General features: G+C 36.6%; 1 protein-coding gene across 2 annotated transcripts; it reads left to right on the forward strand.

Moving 5' to 3' along the window:
• Positions 1-1231: 1231 nt before the first annotated feature.
• Positions 1232-12281, forward strand: LOC18432076 (NUP50 (Nucleoporin 50 kDa) protein). 2 transcript variants are annotated; one of them, XM_020665854.2, is made up of 3 exons: positions 1232-1495; positions 9189-9386; positions 10456-12281. In XM_020665854.2, the coding sequence occupies exon 3, from the start codon at positions 10548-10550 to the stop codon at positions 11910-11912; it is 1365 nt and encodes a 454-aa protein (XP_020521513.1). In that variant the 5' UTR covers positions 1232-1495; positions 9189-9386; positions 10456-10547; the 3' UTR covers positions 11913-12281. The 2 variants fall into 2 exon arrangements, with proteins under 2 accessions (XP_020521513.1, XP_006842249.1); XM_006842186.4 differs by lacking the exon at positions 9189-9386.
• Positions 12282-15318: the final 3037 nt, after the last annotated feature.

Here is a 15318-nt window from a genome sequence, read left to right on the forward strand (position 1 = left end):
TTAATGGATTTAAAAAATGTGAGATTTTTTCCATGATTTATCCAATATTCATGATCGACGGTGGAGACAAATTGTACGCGATACATGAGGAATTCCGGTTAATCTCTACCGTTAATCATCTAGAAGGGACAATAATATCACCATCGTGTATTATATGCCATGCACCATTGGTGTACGGTTTTGTATTTCTCCCAATAAATAATTACAACTTGTTATTATAAAAATTTATCAATTACAACTTGTTAAGCTCAACTTAGAGAGAAAGAGTTTAGAGAGAGAATTTATGAAGATAAAACGAGAGAGAGATGATAAGTAAATGAGAAATTATCACAACTATACTTTAATTTTTTAAAAAACTTTTAATTTTCATAATTTTTATTTTTATATATATATTTTTAATTTTGATATTTTTTTACCAAACTAGCGTTACATTACGTAAAGTATTGTAATGATAGAGCTTTTATGGTGGTACGACTACTGTCTTTATGGTAATGTAACTATCGTGAATGATATTTTAATAAAAAAATGTCAAAATTAAAGAAAAAAAAAATATGGACCATGTTTATGAAAATTAACATTTATTTTTTTTAATTACAAAAAAAAAAAACCCTATTATTTTTTATTTTTAATTTCTATATCTCATCATATTCAAAAATTAAAAATATTACTGATAAGCAAAAGAATTATATTTTCTATCTTTCAACCCTTAAAACCTTTTTGACCGTATATTATTAACATCAACAACTTATAAAAGGATTCTACCTCTCTCAAAACTTTATCTCTCCAAAACCCAAACTCCATATCTCTCCGACATTATAGTTTTTCTATCAAAACTCTATCTTTTTTCTTGAAACTCAAATTTCATCTCTCTCTAAAACTCGTTCTTTCTCTAAAATCTAAACTCGGTTTTTTTTTTTTTTAAATTCCATCCCTCCCTCACACAAATAAGAAGTTGTGCCCGTGTTCGAGCTCAAACTAAACATCTAGGTTGGTAAACTCACTTAGAAGTGAAGAGAGAGATGAAGTTTAGAGAGTGATAAAATTTGAATAAAGCGCTATTTTAATATTTGTTTGAGTAAAAAATTTATGATCTAATCGATGGACGGGGTTGTAAGAAAAAAAAGAATGGAGAGTTAAAAATAGGAGATATTTTACCTTTACCATAATTTTCCTAAATAAATAAGCGTGGCAAAAATAAACCCTACTTTAGAGAGAAACAGATGAATTTCGTGGACACACTTCCCTCGTTCCAGCTGCATACTTCCGCTACCACTCTCTCTCTCTCTCTCTCTCTCTCTCTCTAAATATTTTCTCTCTCTTCCCCTCTCTGTGTGGACGCTTTCCGTGCATAATCACAACATTTTGAGAGTGTTTCATTTTGCAGAGGTTCTCAAGACAAGAGAGCCTGATATTACTATATCAGAGCCAGGAAGACCTAGTTCGAGTTCAAGCGTCAAGGATATCTGCCTCTTTCCACTCGTCCCTCTTTTCTAGGGTAAGTTTTCTAGGTTTCTTTTTTTTTTTCTACTCTGAGATGTTTTGATTGTTTTCTTGACACTGAATGGTTGATAGTACGTTTTTGTTTCCAGATTGAGCTTTCTCTGTGTTGATTTTCGTGGGATGATTGTTAAGCAGAGAGAGCTTTCTTTGTGTTGATTTTCGTGGGATGATTGTTAAGCAGAGAGAGAGAGAGAGAGAGAGAGAGAGAGAGAGAGAGAGAGAGAGAGAGAGAGAGCTTTCTCTGTGTTGATTTTTGTGTGATGTTCGTTAAGCAGAGAGAGAGAGAGAGAGAGAGAGAGAGAGAGAGAGAGAGAGAGAGAGAGAGAGAGAGAGAGAGAGAGAGAGAGAGAGAGAGAGAGAGGGGATGCTGGTTCTGATATTATGGCATAGGAGATAATGTTGTTTGAATCTAATGAAATTTGGCAGGTTTCTCAGAATAATTTGGTGTGCAAAGGGAATTAATATTTTTCCTATTCTTGCTTAAAGATGGGGAGTGGGGCTATTACACTAATAGCTTGCTTTCCTTCTGTGACTTATTGGAAAAAAAATAAAATCCTATTCTTGCTTAAAGATGGGGAGTTGGGCTATTACACTAATACCTTGCTTTCCTTCTGTGACTTATTGGAAAAAAAATAAAATGCTTGCTTTCTTTCTGTGATTTTGTGGTAAGGAGTCATTTTATTGGTTATAGCAACAGAGGCATTTTTCCCTTTGAAGTGGATGGAAGTTTGATAAATTTTGTGAATGGATTGTACCTAAACTGTTTTCTTTCTCCACTGTTATATTAGTTGGGTTAATTGTTTTTCAAGAATCAATGGAGAACGTAAATTTTAATAGTAATCCCTCAAATACTGCAAAATTCCCCCTAATATTCATGTGATGGCGGAACCCCTCATTAGACTTCTAGTGATATTAAGAGAATCACCCTAAATAATTTCTAGGCCTTCAAAGCTCAATGTCAAGAGCAAAACCCCCACCAAATCTGCATTTATTCCAACCTTTTGCTATATTTGATTGGAAATAGTATCTCCACGGAGCGGCCTCTACCTCTGTGTTATTCAATCCTTGCTGTCTCTGCCAAAAAAAAAAAGAAAAGAAAAAGATTCAGGAGAAATGCAAAATTAGAAATTTTGCAATATTCTTCACCATGTAGATCAACTATATTTGCACTGGACGAATGTATGATGCTTTGGCTCTTGCTCGTCACTACATGAGATATATATGTTGGTTAGAATAATGAACACTATTGAAAATGATCTATTGTTAGATTTCTTTTTTTAATTTATTTTGATTGACTAATTATAGGAAAGTGGGAGACCTTGGATGGACTTGTGAATCAAATTGTCAAGGAAGACTCTGTAGTTTGTTCTAAATGCATATACATCTTTCTTATAACTCATTTTTTTTAAAAAAATTTGTTATATCAAAGTGGTCCACATTTTCATTATGTACTAACTCAACCCCTTCTAATCTCCTTATCTATTTGGATAAGAATACTTCTTTCAAAATATGTGTGTCAGTACTTCTGATTTATGCTCCTTGGACTGGCAAAGCTCCATCCCTTGAACTAGGTGAAATCTATTCTCCCAGTGTTCCTTTCTCATGAACCACCTCTGCAAATGATCAAAGTGCTATGTTATGACAAGACAAAAGTGACTATATGATCACTTTTGGAATTTAAAACGAGTGAAATTTTGTAAATTGTGAGATTTAACAAACTGGCCTCTATGAGGGTATTGAGAAGTCCACATGGTTGTCCCATGACAATCCCTCACAATGCTTCTTACCAACTAATGCCGAGAATATCCAGTGTCATTGCTATTGAAGCTCAGGTTCAGGGGATTTTGCGAGGGAGGAGATCAATTGTAGAAGGATGGGAACACTTGAGCACATGTTCTTCACTGCTATTCTATTTTGAAATGTCCACAGTCATGATCCGTGGGAACGCTTGAAGTCTAAGGCCCCAAGAGATCAAGGTGTCAAGAATCTTCTAGTAGATAGCTTCATTTTCGCAAGAAACACCATTAAAGGCTTGGTTGTTTCTCTTTTTGAGGAAATTAAAGGCTTGGTTGTTTCTTTCCTAAATGCCATAGAAAATACCCTCTTGACCCTTCAAATGTTGTTATACCTGTTAAAATCCCAAAGCCCTACCATGAAGAATCCTCCAACTTTCAGATAACTTTATGCTATGAATATTTGATCGGTTCGAGTGTGTGCTGCTTACCTAAAAGGACCATATTCATCACTGGTGATTCTTCTAATGCCCATGCCATCACACTTTATTGCTGTAGAAAACTCTTTCAATCTCATCAAACGGAGTTCTCTTTTGTTGTGTTAGCTTGGCAAACAAATTTATGTATCCTGTCCAGTATGAGGCTACCCCAGTTGGAATACAGTAGAAGGACATGAAACACATCAAAAGATTTCTTACAACTGCCTAGATAAAATTTTCGTCTATTTTTGTTTTCCATGGACAAAAGTGATTTAGGGCAAAAGGGTGGGGGCCTGGCAGTTTATGTGTGTATCTATGTTGCATGGATTCTTTTGTTTGGTGCAGTACCTCTGTCAGAAGCATATTGACACCCATACCAGCACATATTTTTCTGAATTTTCTTGTTTACTAACCATTGGTTACATCACTTTAGAGACTTCATCGTTTCTTTTTATTGAGTAGACCCATGAACTATGGAAATATCTGTAGAACCTTGAAAATATATATGGATTCAGCCAACTAAGGTGCAATTGAATTTTTCTTACACGAAATGGTGTATTAATAAAACATTGTTGATTTGGTTGTCGCTTCATGATATAGCCATATCACTGAATTCTCATTTTCTTGGCATGACGAATCCATTTGACCATACCGATGTCTGACATTGACAAGGTGCCTACTTTCATGCATTGTGTACATATTGCGAGGTGTTATTTTCTTTTCCATGTGGAATATCGAGCATTTGTTTTGGATCTGAGTATGCCAATGGTTCTGAGTACCTTGATACCCAGTAAAAGTAATAAAAGCAGAACTAACACATGATAAAATGCACCTCTCAGATGGAATTCCTAGACAGTCACGTATTCCCTCTGTTCTAAAAGTCTTGAAAGAAAGCTGTAGAATGACATTTAACTCCTGAATCTGAATTCTGTGAATTGGAAAGATGGCATAGTCTTATATCAAATATTCTTGTGAGATTGTATGCATGTGCTCTCTCAGATCTCAGAAGTCTGTCTGCATGTCCTACAAATGCATTTGAAGCTGAGCCCGTAAGTGGCCAGGCAACTGTCTTCTCTTGCTTGTATAAAGTTTGCAAAAGAAGCCCATAATAGCCTTCTCATGTATGGAATCTGAAACTCTACTACTTTTGATGAGATTTCCTCTTTCTTGAGTTGGTGATCATGTGGATGAAGTTGATGATTTGTTACCTTCATTTTTTTTGGGTCAGGAAAAAAGAACAGGATAATTTAGGGTCAGTTTGGTTCTTTTCTTTTTTTGTTTTTGTTTGGGTTGGGGTGGAGTCAGATTGGTTTTTTTTGTTCTCTCTCTCTCTCTTTGGCAAATGTTTTCAATTTCATGAAGCCATTGAAAGCTCCATTAAAACTATTGCAGACTGGGAATGTAATGTACTTTGACACTACTTTCAAGGCTTAGTTTCCGTAGGGTTTAATTTCCAAGGCTTAGTTCTCGTAGGGTTTAATTTCCAAATCTGGACAAGGAACTACCTTCTTTACCTGTAACAATAAATTTACAGAATCTGTTTTCTGATTAATTTTTTTATTAAGTTCTATCATTGGCATTCATGCACAAATTTTTTTAGAAATCTGTCAGTTCTATCATTGGCATCATTCATGCCCAAAATTTTCAGAAATCTGTATTTATTGGTTTCTTCAATTTTTCTATGCTTCAATTGAGACTTATGCTCGAAATTTTCCTTAGCTTGAATCTTTTATTTATTTTACTTGGGGTAGTTCATAGTTGTTTCCATTTTAGCAAGATTTGCTGTGTCTGGGAAAACAGGTTCCACTCCCAAATGTCTAATAGATATCCAAAAGGAAACTTTTATCTCTTCCTTCACAATTTGAAGCTTTTTCATCATTTTTAATCTGCCCAGTCATCTTTTCTAATAGATATCCAAAAGGAAACTTTTATCTCTTCCTTCACAATTTGAAGCTTTTTCATCATTTTTAATCTGCCCAGTCATCTTTTCATCTGAAGTTCTAGCATTGTCATATGGTTTTGGGGATTCTGAATGACAGCCACATCACACATGTCAAACTGAAAAGGAATAGGTTTCTCTGTGCCATCAAAAGCAAGAGTATAAATATCTGAAGCCGGTTTAGGAGTGGCTACCAGTTTGCCACTTGGAATCCGGCCTCCTATTCTCAGGAGATGATAAGGCACTCAAGTCTTGTATTATCTACCGCTTGCTTCTTGTTTGATCTTATGAAAGAGACCGCCTCACAGTATATCGTCAACCGATAACACCCTGTAGACTCCCACAGTTTTGACTGTACTGGTGTTGAATTTTCTACGTCTCTCTTCTCACAGGTTCCTTGTTCTCTCTTATTTTGTTGTAACCTTCTTAGAACCGATTTTGTTCAAAAGGGCCTTATTCACTTAGTTTATTTTGCCTTTTATTTCCATTGATAGTTGCCCACTTTTGTGAAGTTTTTATCTATAGTATCTTATCTGGTTCCTCATCTAACATATCCCGACTCTCATAATTCCAAAATCCAAACAATTGAGTTCATAATCCTAACAATGGATATTTTAATGGAGTTGAAATGTATAAGTTACTTTCTCTATTAGTATGAGAAACAATGTATTGCTTCATTATTTTCCTTTCACTTTATGGGAGGATAGGATAAAAAAAAAAATTTCTATACTTTTTTGCCCCTCCTAAGATAAATTAAATTGGTAAAACCTTTTTGTTGGAAAATTTGTTGTCCTGTCCTTTAGCTTTAGTTCGATATCTTGCAATTTAACAAATTTAACAGCTAGTTGATATCATAGAATTATTAATATTTATTCCAATCGCAATGAGTTTTCCAATACTGTCCACATTTTATATGGATATTTTATACCAACACCCTTATGTTTGATGCCTAGAAAAACTTTCTGAATGAATCTGTTTAATATTTTCTCTTGGTTGTTTCCTTGCTTCAAAATGAAATGTCTACTCAAAGTAAGGATATCGATTGCTTCGCTGGATTTTAGTTTGGGAGCTGTTTGTCGTCATATTCAATTTTCTTGGGGTTCATTTCTTCTTGCCCTTCATTTCAAATTACCTCTGTTCATGTTCTATTAGTCACCTAACAAATTTGAAGTGGTGATGTATTGGTATGGCCCTTAATGGCTTCATTGAGGGTATGGCCCTTAATAGAGCAGAATGGCGGATCGGGATTCATGTATCCAACCCCTATTTGTTGGGAAAAGGCTTTGATGCTGATAATATGTTGGTACCATTTTCTCCTTATACTTAAAACCTAAACGTCATTAATTTGGGAACCTAAATTACTTAATAATTTACAATTTGATGCCTTTATAAATTTGTTGGTAGTAACTTATCTAAGTTAGCAACATTTATTTTTTTCCAAATAAGAAACAATAAAATAACCTACAAATGAATAGCTAGAGATTGGTTTAACTATATTAAATTATAGAGGCTGTACTGTACAAATAGTTAAAGTTTAAGCAAAATTGCATGGAAATGAGAGTTTTTTCATCATCATCAAAGCCAGTCCCAGCTAGTAAATGAGAGTTTTGTCTACTGTGCATTAATATTTACAATTCTATTTGTTTTGTTCTTCCTGATGATATTTGTGTTTTGTTCAGGTGATGAATTCGTCTTGTTTTTTGGGAGTTTTTACATGTTCCCTTTTCTGGTTTCTTGGATGCAATTCTGATAACTGACCAGTGACTCATGTTGGATCCCACTGTCATGAACTTCTTGAAGCAAATCTATATTAAGAATAATAAGTAGTTAGTACCTTCTGGAAACATTGAAAGTACCCTGGGTTGTTTGTGATTTGTTTTTTTGTGTATTTCAAAGATGTGTGCTCGCTCTTCAAAATAGTATCCTTCCCTTGAAGTAAATGGTCTCTCTCTTGAGCCGCCAACTGGCATCAAATTTCCCTCAATCATTGACTCTCATAATTTTGTAGTCTTCTCAATTGTGTTATGATTCTCCTCTATTGCATACTAGTAATGCAGAGTCGCATAATGGAGTAAACAAACCTGGATTGCCCCTTAAATTCTGAAGCACATTGCTTTTCAGAGCTTCTCTCTTATGCTATTAGCTAGATGCTGGTTATCAATTACAATGCGGTCCTTAGAAACTGAATTGGTTTGGTTTGTGGCTCCTAAAAAAATGAAATGGAATGTATGATTTTTCCATAACAACTAATTTCATGGTCCAAATGATCATCTTCATGCTACCTCCTTACCTTTGAAGTGTGTATTTTCTATTGGGTAATGTTTGTGCCAGTATTGTGAAACACACAAATTCTGGTATCAAATCCTGAAGTTAGGAGGCAAGAAGCCCACATCATTGCTTATATGCAACAATCCAAGGCCTTGGAACTACTGATGCGAACTTCATCCAGTTTATGCCAGTGCGACATTCTGGGAAAGATGTGGCCTTGATTTCTTAAATGCTTAGCTTATAAAGCGATTTAATTAAGACAAGGAAAAGTAATATCATATTCTTGGAGATACCTAATTTTTTTATAGCCAAATCCGAGAAGATTCAAATGAAATCCTCTATGATTTATGCTTCAAACTAAATCAATTAGAACTCGGTGGAAAAGACTGGGGTCCGTTGAATTACAACGTATAAGCGGCTTGAGATTGCATAAAAACTAAGAAAAGATACACGGAAAACTAAATGAAAACAAGTAGAAAGAAAATAATCTGAAAATTAAAGAGAAATAAAGAACTACTTACTTGGAAGCCGGTCCCCTAGGCGCAACACTTAGAGTTGGTGGCCTGGATTAGACTAGCAGTTGAAGCGTTTTCAACCCTCAAGAGATTTGCTTAAATATTAGAAGCTTTTTGAAAGGAGGTTATGAGAAGCTTTTTGAAAGGAGGTTTTACCTAAGGCATGTTCTTCCTGGGGTTTTGATTGCTTTCTGGGTTTGGGGTTTCATGTAGATGCAAATAGTTTTTCTAGCCTAAGGGTCTGAGTAGCTGAATGAAGGATTGAATTGATATATGCCCTTTAAGGTTTGGGTACTAAGGAATCTATAGGCTTCAATGAACTCTAGGTCTATTAGGAATAGGAGTAGGAGTTCTAGGGTTTCTAGAAGTTCTGGGTCGTCTAGGATTTCTAATGCTAGATTAGAATTCCAAGGCTTCTATACAGGTTAAATATGCCCTCAAAACAGATCCAGAAAGACCTAAACAATCAACATAAGAGCCCTAAATTGCGTCACTGCATTTCCGGAAAAATCCGGAAGCCAGAGCAGACAGTGACGCATTATGCGTCACTGGGCCGATTGGGCCTACCACGACGCTGGTCTAGATCCTGCTCCGGATGATGTCAAAGGGTCTATGGTCCAGTCTGGTGCAGGCTAATTGAATTTGTATCAGTTTTGGTGGTTGTGATCTGTGTCGTATTCTACTGTTCTGGATAAGTCTGGATAACTCAAGATTGGTCTGACTGTATTTGGACAAATTATTGTTCGAGTTGCAGGTTTCAGGGAATCTCTTAGCTAAAATTCAGTGGCGTTGTCTACACCTTTGCATCACATTTTTTAGGTGGAGATGATGATCCTTGTGCCATCCAAAAGACCCCTGTATGATCTCCCATAGAAGGGACCTGCTAGTGAAAAGTACGCGTTCCAACAATTTCGCTCAATGCTCTGAATATCCATTCCAAAACGTTCAATAGGTGAATTAAATGATATCTTCTGCCTTAGTGGAGACATTGAATTCTACATATGCTACCATGACCAAAGTTCAGTAATTTTAATTTTGTTTGTAAATTCTACTCTTCGCATCATGCTTTTGCATGAAATTTCATTCATCCTCCATTGGCATCCTCTCTGTGGGACAGGTTGACAGGCAAACAACCTGTTGACTGTGAACCTAAATGCACCTTTTTATGGTTGATATTTTTCCTTTCCCTCTTCTATTTATCCTCTCTACTTATTTAGCTGTACATGTACATACATCCATAAATATACTAAGGTGATTGTACATGTAGGTATTTCTTTTTTTGAATGTGTTAACTTTTATACATGTAGGTATTTCTTAAAAAAAAGAAGAAAGAATGCATGTGTAAGAAATGTCATACATAAATGTTTTAGGTTTCTTTTAGTAGAAAATAATCTACATATGCTGCTGGTGCTTCCTGAAAATTTCATGGTGTTATGCTGTATCCTTTGTATCTCTGCTGCAGTAGCTTCTTGTGAATTTATTTATATTTTGCCGTTCTTCCTGCAGTAGTTTGGGGAAACTTATGATAATTTTGATTCAATCTGCTTGGTTCCAAGTGATATAGATGAATTATAAAAGTCTTGTTTGCACAATTGGATTTTTCCTGTGAACATTTTCAGACTTGAATTGATTTGTGTGTTATGGTATTTTGGATAGACATTTGTTTCTTGTCCTTTCCTTATACCAAAGGGGAGGCAAATTGTGATCTAATGTACTCTGGAAAGCAATAGTCTCTTGGTGTCAGAACAGTCCAATGAAATGATGGTCGGTGATGGGGATTGGGGCCCCTCCATAACAGGACATGAGCTAAATGGTGGGTTCTACTCTTTCCACAACCATTCACCATTTCAATGCATGGTGATGACTCCGGGGGACTATGAATTTCCATGTATCATTGAATTGCAGTATGCTTTCCTTATATAAGAAGTCAATTTTATTGTGACCTTTCCATGGCACATGTATCATGCAGAAGGTACTAACAAATAAATTCTTGTATGAATCAATAATTGCTTGCCTTGCAGTTAGTCCACCATTCACTGATAGTTGGATACTGTGCCAAAAAGGAAAAGGGGGTTAAAGAGTTTCCTTGCACTCTCTCTCTTCATTAGTTACGATGAGGGATTCCGAAAATGCCCTTCCTCCTTCCAAAAAGAGGGTTGCGGGTAGGGAGCTTTCACGTGATAACCCAGATCGTGATGATGAAGACGATGCTCCCGATGAAGAGAGTGGGACCTTTCAAAAAGCAAGTGAGGAAGTATTGGCCTCTCGAAGGATGGTCAAAGTGCGCCGAAACCCACCTCCTACTTCAACTGCTTCCTCCAATCCTTTTGCAAGTGTTCGCTTGGTTCCCCCTTCAATCCCTCCCGTTGATAATGAGGCCGAGCCTTCCACAAGTCTGACCGAAACCACTGTTGTGTCTCAAGAGGCTGCTGATGCATACACTTCAAAAGTGAAAGTTGGGTCTTCTGTTGTGGCCGAATCTAAGGAGAATAAGGAAGGAATAGAGAAAAAATCAACTGAGCTGAGTGGAGAAGCCACCGATGCTTCCATAAATGAACCAAATGGCAAAAAAGAAGGCGGGGACGAGTCTAAAGGTGACACTGATGTGCCAAAAGAAGCATCGGAAGCCACTGATAAGGTGGACTCTGTGAAGGAGACCACTGACTCGGATGAAACAAAGAAAGATGAGGAGGAGGCTAAAAAGAGAAGTGAGGAGAAAACTGGTGAAGGGGACGGCAATGGAGCTTCAACAGCGGCAGCTGCTCCTTTCAGTTCATTTCAGCAGCTTTCTAGTGGCCAGAATGCCTTTACGGGGCTTAGTGGAACTGGGTTTTCGAGCTCTTCATTTTCTTTTGGAACCATCCCAATAGAGGGTTCATTCGGGTCAGGGGCTTCTACATTTGGGGGCTTTGGTTTGGCCGCAGGGCCCCTGTTTGGGTCAAACAATGATAAGAACACCAAAAATGGAAGTTCTTCTCATCAACTCTTTGCTTCTTCGACTGGTTCAAATGATGTGACTAAATCTAGTGGCAGTTCTTTGACACCCATGCCTGAGGTTCCTTTGGAAACTGGCGAAGAGAACGAGAAATCTGTTTTCACTGCTGATGCAGTATTATTTGAATATTTGGAAGGAGGCTGGAAAGAGAGAGGAAAGGGTGAACTCAAACTGAATGTTTCGACAACCGACAGTGGGAGGGCGAGGCTTGTGATGAGAGCTAGAGGCAATTATAGACTGATATTGAACTCAAATCTTTATCCCGACATGAAGCTCACCAATATGGATAAAAAGGGCATCACGTTTGCCTGTGTGAATAGTGCAAGTGAAAGGAAGGATGGGCTTTCTCTCTCTACATTTGCCTTAAAGTTCAAGGACAGTTATTTGGTGGAGGAGTTTAGAGGAGCTGTGACTGCTCACAAAGGTAAACAAACTGCAGTTTTGAAGACCCCCGAGAATTCCCCGAAGGCCAATGATGATTGAATCCGAGTATTTCCTTACAAAGGTTGGAACCACTATAGAGTATCGATAAAAATTTTACTTGCTGTCTGTCTTCTTCTTAGTTTTGGTTTTTTGTTATGTTTTAAGTTTCGGAGGTCTCAAGTCTTAATGCATGGGGATATTCTAAAATAAGGAGCCTCATGTATCTGGCCATGAGGGCCTATGATAATTTTTGAATCACTTGTTACTATGTAGTGAAATAGGTGGGTTTTCTTGTTTCAGTTACAGGAAGTCTATTTTGCTAGTATGGTGATCTCATTTGTACTGCTATGGACAAAAAGGTATATTAAGATGTGGTCTACAAACTTGAGGTGGTGCATCGGCATTAATGCTTAACATAATTTTACGGAATCTCTTTGGATGGTTACAATTGTAGTTTTAAGTGATGGACATCCTGAAAATGTTTGGTTTCTATTTTATTTTATTTTATTGTGAGAAGATAACTTAATGTTTGGTTTCTATTTCGTATACGTGTGGGTCTTTTGGTTTCAAATAGTATGATTCTTAGGCCCATTTGAATGGACCAGTGAACATGTTTATTATTATTGTCACAGCAGTGTGGGAACCATTCTGCAACGTGTTTGTTTATGTCCACTTTTTAACCATACTTAATATTTGAAAAATGTAGCAAGTAGCCATCTCATTGGGAAAAGCAAAAGTATAAAAAGTGACCATCGACTTTCTATACTAGGAGGTCTTAATTACCTTTGTTTGTCATATTTCAAATGGGGTGATTTTAAATGTGTTATTGACTAAGCTCAAAATTAAAAAGTTTTTTTATCGAATTTTGTAATGCACTTCAAGCCATTCAATCTTACATCCAAATCACTGTGACCTCTTTATAACAAATATAAATGGGCTCATGGGGAGATGGTTTTGACCACAAGCAGGATTAGTGCTAGTTAAATTAAAACTAGGTGGTACACCTTTTAATTGATTTTTTTGTTCATAGGTGCTCTTGGCAAGGACTCCTTTGACTCTTGGAAGAAATGGCTTTGTAAGCCTGTGTCTTCCAAGAAACTAAAGCTGCCAATTCCTATATTGATCGTTATTTTTGGTGCCACAGGGTACCATAGAAGCTAAAGCTCCACCCATAATCAAATGGAGAAGTGCTACAATATTTTTGAAAACATGCCTCTTGCAAATATCAAAGACGCATAGGAATATTCACTACTTGTCCATCCATTGTGCTTCACGACCCAGATCTTAGACTTTGAGTCACCTTTTGCAGATGAATATGTAGACAAACCATTAGGATTTAGATAGTTGCTCCTGGATATTTCTTGTTGAATTCATAGATACATCTTTTTAGATGTTCATGTATGACGTCAAACATAAAATGGGATCTGCAAAATGATTTCGGAATAATTTGGATGCTTAATGCCCTGTTTGTGCAGATGGAATGTTAGAGATAGCATTGTTTAGTTTGCACTAGTATTTCAGTTTGGTGTGCCATTATTCATAGTGAGCCTGTTTTTTTAACCCACCCTGTTTGCCCATAAAACATTGTCCAAATGCCATTGCACCGAAATAAGAGATATCTATTTTTCCTTTTTCTTTAATATATGTTCGTGATTGCCCAAAACAGTAAGCAATGAGGATGCCTAAATAATTTCACATGAAACCATGGATTCAACTCCGATTTAGGAGCACTCATTTTATTACACCTACAATTACCGTAGTACCACTCTTAGTTTGCCTATTAGTCTCTATAAGATTATTTCTAAAGTCCTAGTTGAGAGACTAAAGTGGGTGCTTCCCTTGGTTATTTCGGGCCCTCAATTGGCTTTTATCCGTAATAGATTGATTATAGATGGTGTCTTCATTGCACAAGAGTCAATCTACTCTAGAATATTGAGCGTCGAACTGGAAATTTTGTTAAAGTTGGATATGAAGAAAGCTTACGATAAATATATTTTGCAAGAAATTATGGTGCGTATGGGCTTTGAGGAAAGGTGGAAGAGGCCTGATTTATAAATACTTATCAAGTGCTATCTAAGGAAAGGTGGAAGAGGTCCGATTTATAAATACTTATCAAGTGCTATCTTTTATGTGATTAATAGAAGTCCAAAATGATTCTTTAAAGCAACCAGAGACATTAAACAAGGTCACCCTTGTTTTCCTTATTTGTTTGCTTTTATGGCTGAGGATTTTGGTACGATGTTAAGAAATGTGGATGGGACGGGTTTATGACTTTAGGGTCTCCAACAATGACCCATGTATCTCGCATTTGTAATATGCAGACGGCATTCAGATTTTTTGTGATGTTAGGATGGGTCATGTTCTCAATATTAGAATATTCTTGAGGTGTTGTGAGATGGTTTTGAGACTAAAGATAAATTTTAGAAAAACATTGTTGGTTGGGGGAGAGTGTCTACACTAGTGTCTCATGTTGGCTGAATTGTGAATAGTTTCCTATTAAATATCTTGGACTTCCTATCTTGGATTCTAGCTTTAACCAGAGCTGCATGGGATCCCGTTATTCAGAGATTTCAGGTTAAGCTTGACTAAGTTTTATACTTAGGGGGTTGTATAACGTTGATTAAATCTTCATGGCTAATCTTCCTATTGTCTCTTTTATATATGCCTAGTTCTATTCTCAAAGACATTGAGCCGATGATGAGGAACTTTCTTTAGGGATCTCGTTGTAATGAAAGAAAGTAACACTTTACTAGTTGGGACAAAGTTTGTACTCCTTAAAAAGGGGGCTTTAGTATTAAGAAGCTGAAGATTGTGACCAAGCAAAATGATGATGGAGTTCTTTACAAGGTCAGGTGCTTGTGGCTAACTATGGCCTAGATTTAAATTTTGAATTGAAAAGTAGAGGTAGAGGTGCATCCCATCAATCACAGTTTTAAAGAGGTATTCTTTACTACAATTGATTGCCGAGAGGTATTCTTTACTACAATCAATTGCCGAAAGGAACATTTGGTGGTTGGTTGGAAGGGGGAACAAGGTGAAGTTTTAGAATCATAAATGGTTATGGGATAGACCTTTGAGGGTGTGTCATTCTGAACCTTTTGTGAAGGTCACTCATCTTTTGGCTAAGGTTAATGAGATGTATGAGTGTCATGGCTCAAGTTGGTTCTGGAGTACTAAGTGTTCTTATAACAGGGTTCTTGACATGTTGATCACACAACCAACTGAGGTGTTGATGGATTTGAGCTTGTTTACCTACCATAGGATGCTGGAGATGAGATTGTTTGGGAGAATGAAAATGATGGTCTTTTCTTGGTTAAGTCAACATATTGATTATTAGTTCATGACCATAAGGTGGATGCAGCAAATGCTTAATAAGATTAAGAAATGGCCTATTCCCCACGAGTTACAAGCCTTCATGTGGATTGCTATGCAAGGTAAGATTTTCAATGTAGATAATCTACACAAG

The sequence above is a fragment of the Amborella trichopoda genome, chromosome 5 (genome assembly GCF_054954075.1).
Source record: "Amborella trichopoda isolate Santa Cruz 75 chromosome 5, AtrichopodaSantaCruz75HAP2 v2.0, whole genome shotgun sequence".
Lineage (NCBI taxonomy): Eukaryota > Viridiplantae > Streptophyta > Magnoliopsida > Amborellales > Amborellaceae > Amborella > Amborella trichopoda.